Raw genomic sequence first — 17,875 nt, 5'->3', positions numbered from 1 at the left:
ACTCTGCTGGTTGTTTCTAAGCAGAGAATATCTGGTCTGCAACCTCTGCAAAACTGGACTCTGTTGCGACAGAATGAATGGGATGATGAAAAGCCTCTCAGAAGTGGTTCTGATTATGTGTATACCCTATTTTCCAACATCACTATGGCAACCTTGTGGAACTACCATAGTACTGTTGAAAAGCAGAGGATGGAGAGTTGGTCATGTTTCTTTAGTCGGAGAAAAATTCTTAATCAAATCCACTATTTGGTCGTGCGACTGACATGTCCCTTCTGACCTGGGATAGGTGATGGAACATCATCTTCTGAGACTAAAATGGGTTTCTTCTCTTGAACAAGAGACTTATTCGAGATAAGTGGTATCAGAGAACAGTTTGAATAAGGTGTTCCAGATATAATCCTTCTGCCAATAGCCTTAATGGCATAAAGGCTCTAGTAATGGGAGGAGGTAATCTTGCACCTGGCTTTGGTCACTCAGCATAGAGTTGAAGGTATGGGTGCAAAATGCCCAAGATCCAGAGTTTGATGTGTTATGTAATACTGTATCAGAATCAGTGCTGAATGTGCAGAAGATTTATACCTCAAAGGTGCCAAGTGCTTTGAGGATTTGGAGGAAGTCTACTTTGAATGTGTCAAAGACTGTGCCAAGCAGGATTGCATAGACAACAAGTATGTCGATAAGCACTGAGTAAGCTTGCATTAAAGAGACACCAGTACTGTATGTCCATGCGCTATGCATTAGCAGTGACTAAACACTGTGCACTGATGGGACTACTGCACCAGATAGTTGCATTGATGCATTGAGAGGGTTATATACCATCCAGTCTAGTCATTAATTCAATCATGTTATGATCACTATTGTAAAGAGATGACACTACTGTTACCTCTCACCAAATCCTATGCTCAACTAAAAATTAGATCTAAAATAGCTCCCTCTCTTATCTGTTCCTGAACCAATTGCTCTATAAAGTTGTCATGTATTCCATCCAGGTTATCTCTCTAGCATGCCCTGATGTTACATTTACCCAGACAATATTGAGGTAATTGAAATGTCCCATTATTACTGCACTACCAATTTGATTATCTTCCCTAAATTCTCTTACCATTTAATGTCTCATCAATTTTGACCAGGTGGACAGTAGTGTACTCCTATTGTTATACTCTTCCCCAACACACATGGGATTTCTACCCATAAAGATTCTATTCTGCATTTAGGGGTAGATTTTAAAAGGGTGTGCACACTATCCGGCGCACACATGTATGCCCAATTTTATAACTTGCGCGTGCAAGTTATAAAATCAGGGGTCGGCGCGCACAAGGGGATGCTCAATTGTGCACCTTGCAGTGCCAAGTCTGCGCCAAGCCGAGCTGCCTTCCCCCGTTCCCTACCCCACCTTCCCTTACCTCCCCCGCCCTTTCCTCCCTACCTTTTTTCTCTTCTTTTTTTGTTTTACAACTTACTTCAGCCCTGGGGATGGGAATTCCCACACATCCTCAATAGAGTTAAAAGCTCTACTAGCTGGGAGTAAAGTCCATTTGGTGCCGGATGACATCACCCACATATGGTTAATTCAGCCAGCTTATTGACACAAAAAAATCCCAAATCAGCAGCACAAAAAAAAAAATCCCACATTCCACGCAAACATATGGCAATCTCAAACCTTATTTTATTTATATATATATATATATATATATATATATATATATATATATATATATATATATATATATATATATATATATACACACACACACACACACACACTGAATAAAAAACAGGGCACAGCAGTCCCAAAATAAGAATATGTCTTCCTAAACATTAAAAGTCTGATTAAAATACATCTTCACTATTTTCATAAATTACAAATAAAAAATCTAGCTCTTGCGATGCTTGAAATAATAAATATAGCATTCCACAAGATGGGTGCTTGGTACATGAAAACCTTGTCATTTCCTGTTAAATTTTTATGGAGGGAAGGCAGTATTCAAAGACTCTGCTGACAGGACCATAGTGTTCTCCCCACCTTATATTTGATCAGCAAATTTATTCGATATTGGGGTCAGTCCCTACACAATGATTTAAAGACAAGAAATAAGATCTTGAACTGTATACCTCACTGAAATCTGATTTAGATCCTCTAGAAAGTAAGGTGTTTCAAACAAATTTGGATCAGCTAAAAATCACTCTAACCACTATATTTTGAAGCTGTAACCTTTTCAATGACCTATTTGATAAATCCACATAAAGTGAATTACAATAGTCTAGTCTTATGAGATCCAGAGAATGAATAAACAGAATTAAATCCAATTTTCCAAGAAAAGGTTTAAGGTAGCGAAGCAGCAGCAAGTAGAAAAAAGTATTTTGAATCAGTGATGAGATTTTGTTTTTCATAAAAAATGTTCTTTCCAGGTTGATCCCTAAAACGGTAACTACTTCCTTGAGCAGGGTAACAATCCTTGCCACCACAGGGGTGGCTTTTACAATAGCAGATTTCGAAATAGTCCACAAAGCTTCAAGTTTGTATGGGTTGATGCTTAATCTGCCATTTGGTCAAGAGGATGATTAAAATTTTAATCTCCTCCTGGAAGTCTGAGCTGACATGTTACCATTTGTACATCATCATCCAGCGTAAAGCAAACAACTAAAATCAGAAGACTGGTAACTTTCCTGTTCAATAATGCTGCAAAATTGACCTCAGGCAGACCTATCATGAGAAAAATTCAGTTCTTTACATAGTAATTCTGGGACAACTCACAGGGGCATAACCATGTGACTCAACTCTGTCTTACAGGAGATTTATTTCTTCATGTCTGGTAAGGACCCTTTAGGGTTGCTGCACGAGAGGATGCCCAGTTTCAAATTTTAACAGCTTTCTGCTTGTTCAGGTACAAAATAACTGATTGTTTTCACTACGACAAATTTTGTTTGAGACCTGCTTTGTGAACGCCAGTAGAATGTTCAAAACTGCTATCATCCCAAGCAGAATTATATGCATTTATTCTTGGAGAAAATAGGGCCCCTGCATATGAAGCTCTCCTCCAGATAAGTCCCCCAGCCGAAGTGAACCCATAGACGTGCACAATTTGATGCATCAAAATCTTGAAAAAATGTCCCTGGATCATGTTGAATGGGAGAAGAACCACAACAAGAGTAATCCAAAAACAGTCCTATAGTTTGAGTGGCCTGATACCACAGACTTGCCACAGAAGTAACACTGTTGCACAAATGAGATCAAAATCACTCTATACTAACAAGATTGTCTATAGACTCCGAATTGCCTCCCCTACTGTAGTAATAATGCCATTTATCCTAACATCAGGAGACAGACCTTAGCCTGAGTTATTTCCAGTAGAAACCAACAAATAACAGGTGAAGATGAGATTTGAAAAAGCTGATCATCAACTCTAGTGACCGCATCACCCAGATGGTCAACTGCACTGATTCATCTGTCCCTAACTGAAATATGCTATTACACAATTATCTAAATATGAAACACAAGCATTTCCCTATATAAATATGCCACAGTGACAGACATTTACTGAAAATCCAGAGAAAAGGCTAGCCCCAAAAAGTAGAAAGCAGTACTGAAAGTGCTGTGCTCCCAACACAAAGCTGAGTTAATCCCTGTGAGTTGAAAGCATTCCATTGTGAATACAGACATCCTTGAGGTCAAGGTAGCACAGACAGTCTTCTAAGTCAGAAAAAGAAGAAGAGTGTCTAGGAAAATTCTGAACTGTTCCTTCATCAAGGGAGTGTTCTGCACCTTCAGGTCAAAGATTTATCTCAATCCCCTTATTTTCCTGGGAACCAGGAAACACCTGGACTAAAAGTTATAGATATGTACAAGATAGGAAAAGGCTACAAAATATCCAAGTGCTTGGATATCCCAGTGAGCACAGCTGGATCAACTGTGAGGAAATGGAAGCTGCATCATACCACTCAGACACTCCTTAGACAAGGCAGTCGCTCATAATTCAGCAGAGCAAGAAGACGACTTGAGAGGGAAGCTTCAGAGGCCAACAATCATTTTGAAGGAGATAAAGAGTTCAGAAGCCGAGACTGGAATGGAGGTGCACCAGTCAACCATTTTAAGAGCTCTGCATACAACTGGCCTGCATGGAAGTATGGCTAGAGAGACCCAGCTAAAATGTAGGATATGGTTTTGTGGTCCAGATGAGACAAAAATAAATTTTTGGCCAAAATTCAAAATGCTATGTATGGCACAAACCCAACATTGTTCTTTCTTCAGCAAATACTAACCCAACAGTAAAGTACAGGGTTGGTAGCATCATGTTGTGGGATGCTTTTCCACAGTGGGGGATTGGGCATCTTGTTAAAACTGAAGGACAAATGGTTGGTGCAACATACAGGAAGATATTGAAAGACAACCTGCTTCAGTCTGCTAAAAAAACAAATGTGGGGGGATTTGTTTTTTTCAGCAGGATAACGATCCCAAGCACAAGGCCAAAGCAACACAGAAGTGGTTGGAGAACAAAGGTGAATGTTCTACAATGGCCAAGTCAAAGTCCAGATCTCAATCCAATAGAGAATCTGTGGCACTATTTAAAAATTGCAGTCCATAAGCTTCATCCAACCAACCCGAACAACCTGGACCAAATCTGCCAGGAAGAATGATCAAAAATCATTCTCAAACAGTATGCAAAGCTGGTAGAAACTTACCCCAATATACGTAAAGTTGTTATTGCAGCAAAAGTTGCCTCTACCAAGTACTACTGAAGGGGTTGAATACTTGGGCAAGCATCATTTTTCAATGTTTAATTTTAACTTACAAAAAATGCAAAGTAATAATGAATTGTGACTGACAACTTACTTTAAAAGCATACTGGTTTGAAATAAACTTAATATCTGGAACAATCTGTGCAAATGGCATTTGAATCCACACAAATCTTCTTTTTAGGGGATTGAACACTTTTGCAAGCTATTGTATATATTTGCCAGTATCTCTTATTTCCACTAGGTAATACAAGGCAATGGCCACACTACAGGGGTGAAGATCCAACATAGTTCTGCATGTTCATTATGACCTGTCTCAAATCCCATCCTCTTAGAAACAATGTTGTAATCAGCAAGGAACTCCCTGCTGGCTAACACTTAAAATCAGCTGCATAGACAGGGCAGATCTACTTGCTAGGAAATTACTACCTGATTAGGCATAGCTTCATCCAAGAATACCTAAGACCAACAGAACTACTATTTTCTCAGGTCCCACAAACTGAGAGGCTGTCTGTTAGAGCTTTAATACCATACCTCCCAGGGCAAGGGTTCAAAACTCCAAATGCCCTTACAAATGGTCATGAAAGCATTTCTCAATGCCATTTCAATAAGTCTACTCTGGTTGGCCTGTGATGTGTCAGACTCCTCCCCTCTCTCCATAAAAGAAAGGAATTCTTCCTGTTTTTCAAGGAAGAAACTGGGTAAACCTTTGTAATTTTTTTGCAAATGGTGTACAAATAATTGACATGCACAGCTGTTAACTGGCCATGCAGTAAGAGAGCATAAAGTTCTTAGTCATTTCCCAATAAGGTCTAGAGACCTATGCTAATAGCCTAGAGGGACAAATATATGCAATTTTAGTTTCTTGGACCTCTTGAGAGTAGATTCAACTACTATGTCCCTGGGAGGAAAATCTTTTTGAATCCTGAAGCTGCCTAGACATGTTATTTCATATGTGCCCTCTTAGTAACAAGGTGCATAGAGAGTAGATGTTCCTGCAAGAAAGGGCAGACAAAAACTACCAATAACTTTTGGTGCATATAGATACTTCGAAAGGCCAAGGAAGGGGCTCTGTGCTCTTCTCAGATCTGCAAATCAAATGGGACAGTCTACCATCCTCTGCACAAATTTTGAGGAGGAAAGAAATATCAGAAAAGATTCCTAAGTGAAAAATGAAGAATAATCCTCTCCAATACTATTCTTGACAAACGAATCATGTTCAGAGACCTTAGATTCTTCAGACTGACCCCTCCAAGAATTAAGGAATCTGAGAACAGATCAGCTTAGGTACAAAGGGCACTAAAGGACAAGATTTAATAAGAAATTTTGTCAGTTTCCTAGTCTGAGTAACTGAGATCGTATTTTTTTTGCTGGTTCAACACAATTTATTCTTAGACATTAAGGTTAACACAAACAGGAAACTAGTTAACCAATTTCAAAGATACACAAAATTATATATGCCCTCAAGGCATGGAGAAGAGACAGTTCACAGTTACAAGTTAAATGACAAGGCAAAGTCAATTCCTGGTACTAATAGGTCCAGTTCCAGGGTCAAAGTATACATGTTTACTTTCACATATAATTCACCAGGTCCACACGGTACTTCACAGCAATTTACTTCAAGGAACACATCTCATCTGGGTTCCACAGCATAGCTAAGCAGCCCTCAAATTTCCAGGAACCAGAAGGTGCTCCCAAAGTCCAATCTAGATCTTCAGGGATGAGCATCTAGTGCTTCCATCAAGCTTAATATCAGGTCTTTTGCCTTCCATAATATGGCTTTACCAGTATCATCCAGAGGCTCAGGCAGCAGGATTCAGTCTTTTACCCAGCAGGCTATTTCAAGACCCATCAAAACCTTTTTGCCCCGACACCTTCCCAGAGTGATGGTAGATATGGTCAATGACATGAAGCAAACCAAAGAGGTAGTCTATCTAGCACAGTCAAACCCAGCACAAAGGACCAACCTGATACTGATATTCTAGGCGATCATAATGCTGACACCTGAAGATCATTCAATGTCTGTTGGTTAAGTGCCTTACACAAATAAGTTGGCCTATCTGAAGCATTAAATAACCAAGTTGGAGATAATATTATCTATCTTCATTCTAAATGCTGCCAGTAACAAGACTGGGTGGAGAATTATATATCCTTAAAGACCAGCAGTGGTATTACTCAAACCCTGTGGATGGCCCTTGGGAGACTGGTATGTTTTGGACTTAAAGTGAACAGCCTTGACTAGCCACTTCGGAACATGGACAACCACCAACATACCAAGAACTTCAGAATCATGCACTGAGGAGGCATGCTAATGTCCTAAGCCTTCCACTGGAGGATTAGTGCTCATTTATTTCAACTAAAGAGTTCATGGGATAATATGAGCAAGAGGAATGGGATATTATCCTGGTTCCTGGACTTATCCTTGTTCTAAGATGTTAGAGCAGCCATGGGCTGCTTCAACAAGACCTGGGCCACCAGTGCAGCCATGGCTGGCTGGACCTTATCCATTGGCGAAATAGGCCTTTAACTGGACTTTATTTCTTCTGGACAGGGAGTTGCACAGCATCTCCTACTGGGTCCAAACTGCTCTCAACAACCTCTTAAAGGTAACACACCCAAAGATGCTGTGGCCTGTGTGTCAAGTGCTACAAGTGTCTGGGCAATGAGCCATAGAAGACAGCAACTGAGAATTCAGGCACTTCTTGAAATCTCTGGCTTGCTATATGACTAAAAAGAAAAAGACCAACAAACTTAAAAGGTGAATGTACCTTAAGGGAAAACAAACATAAGGGGGCTGCAAACACCACACAGTTTCACTTAGAAAAAGAATGCTAAGGGGGACGGAACCAAGATGGCCGCACAGTAACATTGCTCGGCTTTAGCGCCGTGGTTTTATTTGAACAAGTGCCTGCGATATTTGTTGCCTCGATGGGTAGGAAGCGAAAGCCGAGGAGGGAGCCTTACCCTGCGGTCTCCCCAACGACACCTCTTACCAGACCCATGGACATTCATGTCCTACGTGGAGGAAGTGTAGCGGGAGCTCAGCCACTGGAGAGTGGAGGAGGGGAAAGAGGAGCTCCCCTCTCTCCTTGGCTCACTATCCCCTCTTAGCCCCGCCGAGGGAACTCCACCTGGGAACCCTGCTGTAGAGAGAAACACTGCCGGGGCGACAGGAACGATGCTGGACCAAAGTGTCGAAGCACCAAGCCTGGCAGGGACCACCGGAGCTGCAAGTCCAACAGGGAGTCCAGTCCCATTGGGGCAGCAAGGTGAAGGAGGAAGCATTTTGAACGGAGAGATCAGTGTTCAAGCGGAGAATATCAACCAGATTCTGACTGTCGTAAGACCTACCATTTTTTCATTGGAGACTATCTGGGAATCTATTGTGGAGATGAAGACCTCCATATTATGTGTTCTGCAACCATTGAGTACAAACGTAAAAGAGTTAGAAGAAAAAGTTAGGGCACTGACTCAAACTACTTCTAATCTGGAACAAATTATGACAAGTAGAGATCAAATAAAAGGGCTCAAACAAGTGCAGACTTCAATGATAAAAGATAAGAAGATTATGGCTGTTAAAATTGAGAATTTGGATAACCAATTGAAAAATCGTAATCTGAGATTCATAAACTTTCTGCAAGTAACATTGTGTTCTCCTAGAGAGATTTTCAAGAGATATTTTCGGGAACTTCTGCAAATTGAGGAGTCAGCAATGCCACCTATTTCAAAGATATTTTATCTACCAAGAGCGGGAAATTTAATGGGGCAGAGAGAGGCCCCTGCTCTAGAAATTCAGAGAGGGGGATTCCCCTTTGGATATCTCAGCTATCTTAGAGATATCAGATACTGAACAAGCAATTCCTGCAACTTTAATAGTAACATTGGCGTTGGAGCCTGATAAAGAGTGGTTACTCAGGATGTGTTTAAGGCATAGAAATGTGGTATTCCTTGGTTGCAGAGTTAGAGTATTCCCTGATGTCTCCAAGAATACTAAAAAAAGGAGGAAAGCCTTCCTCCTTATGAAATCTCAAGTGTTGGCAGCTGGGGGAGTCTCTTGAAATTTCCTTGCAAATGCATAGTTATATATGTGAGTAACATTTTTTGAACCCCTCCCAACTGACTCAATTTTTGATTGGGAAAACTCCAATTACGCTTGGAGAATCCGGTATAAATGCTTCAAGTCCCTCTTAAAAGTAAACTTGTTCCTCTGCAGTTACTGTGCATTTACTTGTTGGTAAACAGATGTTTTATTAGAGGTTGTGTATTCCTCCCCTCTATATTATGTGGACTTAATATTAAGAGAATAAGTTTGTATAAGATTACCTAAAATGTTTCTTTTCTTTGTATAACAACTTGGGATTATTCTCTATATTCTCATTACAAGATGTTATCTTGTTAACTATGTTAAAAATTAATAAAAAGAAAAAAAAAGAAAAATAATGCTCTCTCACCACATTAATAAGCAGCAATGTAAAAGAACTAACTAGAACACTCAAACACCTAACTAGGGATAAGCCAGGAAGAAAATGCAGAAAATCTAGCAAGAATTGAAAAGTGTTAAGTTGGAGAGCTCTAGATGGGGAAAAAAGGGAAAACAAATCTGAGGGCCTGCTGGTATGGTGATACACAGGAAACTACCATACATGTCCACAAAGCTTTTCTAACAGATTAATCCTTCTGTGATGAAACTGATATTTTGGAGCCGATGGTTAAAAGGGCCCTTCATTTTTATTGAATCTATTTTAGTTGTATCTTTTTATGTATTTACCTTGATATTATCTGTATGTTTTCTACTCTGTTTTATTGCTATATTATATTGTTTATGTATATATTCTATTTTATTGATTCCTGCCTTGATTAGGTTTTTTTGGAAAGGCGGTATTATGCTCAATAGATAACAATCCTACCTGTTGACACAAGATGCAAGTCACTCATTTCTGTGCTATAATGATACTGCTCTTCGAAGACAATTTCCCTTAACCTGCCCTTTTGAGAATTCCATGGGTCCCTTCTAATGCTTGTGAAAGCAGAGAAGAGCCCACTTTAAGTTGCAAGATGCTTTCCAAGAAAAGAGAAGTCCAAGAATAATGTTTTGAACCTCTTCCCTAAAAAATCAAATTTCTGTTTTAATTGGCCCTTACTATAACCCTGTTTGCTTATATCCCACTGGTTTGATTTGACAGGTACAACAGATTTGGTTTTGTGAGTGTGCAATGTCAATGACATGAGGCAACTTTAAGCATCAGGTGTTGACCAGTGGAATAATTTCATTCTAAGAACCCTTCACCTCCTCCCAAATGCTATATAGTGTCAGCATGCACAGTACACATTCTAACTATTGTTTCACTGTTGGCTATGGAGAAAATATCAAATTGAAAAATTCTCCATTTACCATAAAAAACTACATATATAAAATCTGTATGTACTTTATTAAACACACTTTACCTGACTTTCTGTGCAGTTGCTGTTCATAGAGATACAGTGGGTATTGCACCACTGACAGCCATTTGTATTTGCTGTACAACTCCAGCAGTCTGTATACTGATCACATTTCTCATTGTCTGCATCTTCAAGAGAAAAGAAAACAAAGATACATGACAAATCAAGCTTTCTGAGATATAGGAGTAACAATCACAAAGTGGAAATGTAGAAACATGTCCATATACCTTTATCTACTTCCTAGCAAAAACATGCCATTTGACTATGAATATTTATTATAACAAATACAATTCCAAAAACAGAAGGAAGTCTTCTATAAACAAATTTGTATTTTTGAAATCAAGCTTAAAAAATTGCAAGAACAGAGCTTTACATTGAAAATGATTTCCTGTGACTCAAGTAATCCTATAAACAGCAATGAAAGAAGCAGTCATAAGTCTTGAAATGTTCATAATTTAGACTTCCACACATTTTATATTCTGGGAAAGCTGGCAAGTTAACTTATTTAAACCTAAAATCAGATGACTCGCCAGTGAACATCTAGTTCATTTCTACCATTTTCCTATTCTGACCAACTAGTCAATCTTCCTCTTCTTATTCCAGCATAGTATAGAACTGCACACCTCAGTGATAACAGAAGAAATCTGTAGCAGAGTTGGTACGGCTCCTAATTAATAATTTGGTATACTATAGGCAGGGCAGCTCCCCTGCTCACATATTGTTCACCAACCCCACCAGTGGGCTATTTTCTCCAGACTCCATGCTCATGCCGTAAAGAAAAATGCAAGGAATTAATAGTTAGGGCAAGATAATAATGAAGCACAGTGGAGCACAGGATTTGGTGAGAAAGGTAACTGTGGTGGGGCCATTTGGCAATAGCGATCATAATATGATCAAATTTGAATTAATGACTGGAAGGGGGACAGTAAGCAAATCCACGGCTCTCATGCTAAACTTTCAAAAGGGAAACTTTGATAAAATGAGAAAAAGAATTACAAAAAACTGAAAGGAACAGCTGCAAAGGTAAAAAGTGTGCAAGAAGCATGGTCATTGTTAAAAAAATACCATCCTAGAAGCACAGTCCAGATGTATTTCACACACTAAGAAAGGTGGAAAGCAGGCAAAACGATTACCAGCATGGTTAAAAGGGGAGGTGAAAGAAGCTATTTTAGCCAAAAGATCTTCATTCAAAAATTGGAAGAAGGATCCAACAGAAGAAAATAGGATAATGCATAAGCGTTGGCAAGTTAAATGTAAGACATTGATAAGGCAGGCTAAGAGAGAATTTGAAAAGAAGTTGGCCGTAGAAGCAAAAACTCACAGTAAAAACTTTAAAAAATATATCCAAAGCAGAAAGCCTGCGAGGGAGTCAGTTGGACCGTTAGATGATTGAGGGGTTAAAAGGGCACTTAAAGAAGATAAGGCGATCACGGAAAGATTGAATGATTTCTTTGCTTCTGTGTTTACTGAAGAGGATGTTGGGGAGGTACCCATACCGCAGAAGGTTTTCATGGGTAATGATTCAGATGGACTGAAACAAATTACGATGAACCTAGAAGATGTGGAAGGACTGATTGATAAACTGAAGAGTAGTAAATCACCTGGACCGGATGGTATATACCCCAGGGTTCTGAAGGAACTAAAAATGAACTTTCAGACCTATTAGTAAAAATTTGTAACCTATCATTAAAATCATCCATTGTACCTGAAGACTGGAGGATAGCTAATGTAACTCCAATATTTAAAAAGGGCTCCAGGGGCAATCCGGGAAACTACAGACCAGTTAGCCTGACTTCAGTGCCAGGAAAAATAGTGGAAAGTGTTCTAAATAAACATCAAAATCATAGAGCATATAGAAAGACATGGTTTAATGGAACAAAGTCAGCATGGCTTTACCCAAGGCAAGTCTGGCCTCACAAATCTGCTTCACTTTTTTGAAGGAGTTAATAAACATGTGGATAAAGGTGAACCAGTAGATGTAGTGTACTTGGATTTTCAGAAGACGTTTGACAAAGTGCCTCATGAGAGATTTCTAGGAAAAGTAAAAAGTCATGGGATAGGTGGCGATGTCCTTTCGTGGATTGCAAACTGGCTAAAAGACTGGAAACAGAGTAGGATTAAATGGACAATTTTCTCAGTGGAAGGGAGTGAGCAGTGGAGTGCCTCAGGGATCTGTACTGGGATCCTTACTTTTCAATATATTTATAAATGATCTGGAAAGAAATACGACGAGTCAGGTAATCAAATTTGCAGATACAAAATTGTTCAGAGTAGTTAAATTACAAGCAGATTGTGATAAATTGCAGAAAGACCTTGTGAGGCTGGAAAATTGGGCATCTAAATGGCAGATGAAATTTAATGTGGACAAGTGCAAGGTGATGCATATAGGGAAAAATAACCCATGCTATAGTTACACAATGTTGGGTTCCATATTAGGTGCTACTACCCAAGAAAGAGATCTAGGCGTCAGTGGATAACACATTGAAATCATCGGTTCAGTGTGCTGTGGCAGTCAAAAAAGCAAACAGGATGTTGGGAATTATTAGAAAGGGAATGGTGAATAAAACGTAAAATGTCATAATGCCTCTATCGCTCCATGGTGAGACCACACCTTGAATATTGTGTACAATTCTGGTCGCCGCATCGCAAAAAAGATAATTGAGATGGAGAAGGTTCAGAGAAGGGCTACCAAAATGATAAAGGGAATGGAACAGCTCCCTTATGAGGAAAGACTAAAGAGGTTAGGACTTTTCAGCTTGGAGAAGAGACGGCTGAGGGGGGATATGATAGAGGTGTTTAAAATCATGAGAGGTCTAGAACGGGTAGATGTGAATCGGTTTTTTTACTCTTTCATAATAGAAAGACTAGGGGGCACTCCATGAAGTTAGCATGTGGCACATTTAAAACTAATCGAAGAAAGTTATTTTTCACTCAACGCACAATTAAACTCTGGAATTTGTTGCCAGAGGATGTGGTTAGTGCAGTTAGTATAGCTGTTTTTAAAAAAGGATTGGATAAGTTCTTGGAGGAGAAGTCCCTTACCTGCTATTAAGTTGACTTAGATAAGAACCACCGCTATTACTAGCAACGGTAACATGGAATAGACTTAGTTTTTGGGTACTTGCCAGGTTCTTATGGCCTGGATTGGCCACTGTTGGAAACAGGATGCTAGGCTTGATGGACCCTTGGTCTGACCCAGTATGGCATGTTCTTATGTAAGTTCCAAGGCCTCAGTTTGCCCTCGTCCTCTGTCTGGCCTGCTGCTTATTGCCATTCCCAAGTGGCAGGTCCAAAAGGGCTTGGAATTGTTGGAAGACCATTCAAAGACCACCATTGCATTGTTGGTCTTCCTGAAGCGTGAAGGTCCGGTAGAGGGTCAGACCTTCAGTCTCCACCCATGCTTGGACACACCTCGCCTACTTCGGTGCTGCCTTGGAGTCCTCTGGGTTGCTGTCGAGGACTAAGGGCACACAAATCCCTCGGAAATGGGACCACTCTCCTAATGCTCCCTAACAGAATGCAAGGCCATGTGTCAGGTGAACGTGTTCCTGTGATGGGGCTTGCCTTGTTCCTGGAGTCCTGTTTCAGAGTCTTCGTCATGAGTTTGTTTCTAGACTTGTATTTGGATCCCAAAAATTTTTTTGGTTGGGGACTTCCTTTTCTACAACCTGCTGGAGGCACCTGCGCCCAGACATTTTTCCCCATTGTTTTCCAGGTTGAGGTTTTACGACCTGCAGGAGGAGCCTGCACCCTAACTGGCTTGCTGGTTCAGCCTGTTCCCACCCCAGATTCCCTCCTGGGTCTTTCCTGAAGTTCCTGTGCTCCTTGTCTTGTTGTTTTGTGGTGTGGTTTGTTTTGTGGTTTATTTATACCAACCTTCATAGTAAATAACCATATCGGATCGGTTTACAGTTTAACAGAGGGAGAACTAGAGTAACAATTCAAGTAAACGAAAGATAATAGGTAGGAATAAGTCAAAGTTACAATCAACAGGGGAGAGAACTTGGAAGCTTACAACAAGCTGGAAAGAAGAAAGGTCGGTACAAAGTATTGTTACCATAGAGTATACAAGTTAAAAAAAATCTTAAAACTGTGCTTTAACCTGAAAGTCTCAGTGTCCATTTTTTATTCGAGAAACAGTGTCAGACCGGGTATGAATGAAGGCCAACTAGTAATTGACTGGTTGGCCTTCATTCATAAACTGGTTTGTTTTGTGGTTTGTTTTTGCTTGTGTGTCTTTGTTCTCTGTCTGCAGTTTCTTGTACCTGCTTCGCTCCAGTCTCCGGAAATGCCAGTTTCTGTTTTTGGATCCTTGATTTCCCCCTGACGGTATGGACCAATACCTTCATCCCCTCTAGCTGTTGATATGAGGCTTGAGGAGGGGGTACACTGTTGTGATACTGCTTGCAGGCCTAGCCACAAGCAGCCTCTCTCCTCCTCTGAGCTGCCTGCTCCCTGACGCGGCCGGGAAGCCATCGAAGTTCCTGCCGCTAAACTTTCACCACTCTTCCGCGGCCCGAGTCGCCGCGTCATGGACCATCCATGCAGTCGGGTGACTGCCGAGCTTTTGCCACCTTTGCGCAGCCGGGAGAACGCCGCTGTTGCTCTTCCTTCGTGGAGGAGGCCGCCGCTGCTGCCGCACTGCCGCAGCCCGGACCGCCACGGACTTGATCTCCTTTAGTGGCAGGAAGCCGCCACTAGAGGCCTGACTAGCAGCTTAGGGCCGCCCCTGAAGTCTTTTCTGGCACAGACGCCACCAGCTGTCTGTCCCTGCTACTGCCTGCCTCTAGGCACGTGGCCGTGCTTACTTACTACATTTAAAGGGCCCGCAGCGGGAAAGTGCCTCAGGCCCCACCTGATGATGTCATCCTGGGTGTCATCCTGTTAGCCCTATAAAAGGGCTTCACCTCCAGTTCTGCCTGGCTTTGCATTGGAGTTCCATGTCCCTTGAAGTCCCATCTTCCAGCGCTCCGTCAGGTATTCACATTCTCCATGTCCTGTCTGGTTCCTGAGTCCTCGTTGCTTGTCCTAATGTTTTCATTCTACGTCCTGATATTCGAGGTTCTGCTCCTCCATTGTTTGTTCCAAGTCCTGAGTTCCAAGTCCTCGTCTGAGTCTTCCTAGTGCTCAGAGTTCTTCCTTGTTTGACCTGCCAGCTCCTCTCATCCTTCAGATGGCCACCACGAGGGTAAATCAGTTTTGTCTGGTTCCTGTTCCCGGTCATTGGAGCCTCGTCATGGCTGGGTTCCCTTCCTGCTCTCATCCTGTTCTCTGCGTGGTCCGTGACCAGCCTTCCTAGGTTGTGTAAGATGCGCAGTGGGACAGGGTGGTCCATGACCAGCCCCGTGGGTCCGCCCTGTGGTGGGCTGTGTAGGGCGCCCTGAGAGAGGAATCTAGATTACATAAGTGGCCCCTCTCAGCAGAGTGCTTCAGCTGCATGACTGGTCCTTGAATAAAGGAGTCGATGAATACATCTGTTCTCAGAAGAAAGTTTGAGAAGTTCTGTTGCATGCTTTTGAGAAGTTACAGATCAGCTCCCAATGCTTTACTGCAAGACAGATTTGCACATGAGTCCATACAGTATTGGTATATGCTCCCCAACTCTATGGTGGAAGTATTGGTAGATAAGGTCACTTGATGCTTCTTTGCAATCTGCCTTTTACTGATTACTTCCTTAAGACAGGCCTATTTACGAAATAGTTGTCCTTGTGCTATTTCAGTGCTATTTCAGTGATTGGACCGGTGCTATCGAGCCCTTGTCCTCAGAATTTCATTCTTGTTTGGATATTGTAGCTTTTCATAAGCAACTATTGCTTCAAGATGCATGTGGATAATAATGTTAACTTCATCATTTTATTATCTTTACGCTGAGTAGGACTTTATCGTTCGTATGTTAGTTTTGTTTTAGTGTTGTTTTATTATGAATGTATAATTGTAATCCCCCCCAGTTTACTTTCTCTGCTACAGGTGGAATATATGTTTAAGTAAATAAATTGATGTGCTGGAACAAGTAAGAAAAAGACCCACCATAAGAACCTTTGGGTTCAGCCACCACTGAAGGAATATCTCAGGAGTTTTGATGAGATAATAGTTGATAGAGCTGATCTCACTGGCTTCAGAGGATCCACTGAACACCCCACATGCGCAGATGAGTCAGATAAATTACATGCACTGTTGTGACCATGTGCTCAAGAAGAACCAGGACCAGCCTTGCTGATGCAGTGTAGAAAGGACCTTACCAGGTCTATCAACATTCCTACTCTTGATGGGAAGAAATGTCTTCTTCTGAAGCAAGTCTACCCAAGCTCCTGTGAACTGAATTCTTTTAGATGGGATCACATTAGACTTGAAGTTGATCAGGAAAACCCAGGACCGGAGAAGTCAGTTGGATATACTGAGGGACTCCACTACTCCTGCCAAAGATGGACCAGTCACCAATCCAGGGTTGGGAATACACAAACTCCTTGTCGACAAAGCTATGCAGTCATGACTGCTAGACATTTTGTGAACACTCTTGGGGCCACCAAGAGGCCAAAAGGAAGTATCTTGTACTGGTAGTGTATGTCCTTCACTACATCCCTTAGGAACGATCAATGGATGGGTTGAATGAGAATGTATACAATTTCTGGAAGAAGTGACATCACATGACCGAATGGCCGCTTAGGGCACTTGCTCCAGCCCCCGATTCCAAATTCCACTGTGCAGTACGAGCATCGGACCACCAAACGGGAAGTAAGGACAGAATCTACATATATAAACACCCAGGATGTCGGTGAAGAAAAAAAACGGTAGATTTGAAACATTTGCCTACGAAAACCATGCCACGCGGCCTGTGGAGGCTCCGCTTGCCGAAGGCAGGGCATGGGAAGATGGCGGAGGGGAATCGCGAGCACGAGAGACTGAATCTATCCTGGTGCTGGCTTTGACGAATGCAGAGCTACCACTCTCGCATTGCGATTTCCAGACCTGGTTTAATGATCTTAAGGTAAACATGAACTCTATGAAGGATGAAATTAAGTCTATGATGTCGGACCTCTGTAGAGACCACAAGGTTTTAAAAGGCAGAATGGCAGCGGCAGAACAGGTGGACGAAACAGAGGACGGGCAGGAGACTTTACAGAGGGAAGTGAAACAACTGCAGGAGGATAACGTGGCTCTGAAAAGAGTGGATAGACGACCTCAAAAACCGTTCGAGACTGGGAAACCTAAGATTTCGGGGAGTCCCTGAGGAATCAGCATATGCAGACTGCAATGTGGTCATTAAGGATAGAAACATAGAAACATAGAAATGACGGCAGAAGAAGACCGAATGGCCCATCCAGTCTGCCCAGCAAGCTTCACACATTTTTTCTCTCATACTTATCTGTTTCTCTTAGCTCTTTGTTCTATTCCCCTTCCACCCCCACCATTAATGTAGAGAGCAGTGATGGAGCTGCATCCAAGTGAAATATCTAGCTTGATTAGTTAGGGGTAGTAGGGGTAGTAACCGCCACGATAAGCAAGCTACACCCATGCTTATTTATTTTACCTAGACTATGTTGTACAGCCCTTGTTGGTTGTTTTTTCTTCTCCCCTGCCGTTGAAGCAGGGAGCTATGCTGGATATGCGTGAAGTATCAGTTTTTTTCTCCCCTGCCGTTGAAGCAGAGAGCCATGCTGGATATGCATTGAAAGTGAAGTGAAGTATCAGGCACATTTGGTTT

At 41.5% G+C, this 17,875-nt stretch overlaps 1 protein-coding gene across 3 annotated transcripts in view; it reads right to left on the bottom strand.

Annotated features, from left to right (window-relative positions):
- ATRN (attractin) overlaps positions 1–17,875 on the bottom strand; it is a 504,108-nt gene that overhangs the window by 269,371 nt on the left and 216,862 nt on the right. For all 3 annotated transcript variants that reach the window (XM_029594059.1, XM_029594068.1, XM_029594051.1), the window contains exon 13: positions 10,180–10,301. In XM_029594059.1, coding sequence (XP_029449919.1) covers positions 10,180–10,301 — 122 coding nt within the window. The remainder of the gene's footprint in view (positions 1–10,179; positions 10,302–17,875) is intronic.

Source organism: Rhinatrema bivittatum, chromosome 1 (assembly GCF_901001135.1).
Source record: "Rhinatrema bivittatum chromosome 1, aRhiBiv1.1, whole genome shotgun sequence".
NCBI classification, from domain to species: domain Eukaryota; kingdom Metazoa; phylum Chordata; class Amphibia; order Gymnophiona; family Rhinatrematidae; genus Rhinatrema; species Rhinatrema bivittatum.
The sequence above is the reverse complement of the archived record's forward strand: the minus strand, read 5'-3'. Positions and strand labels throughout refer to the sequence as shown.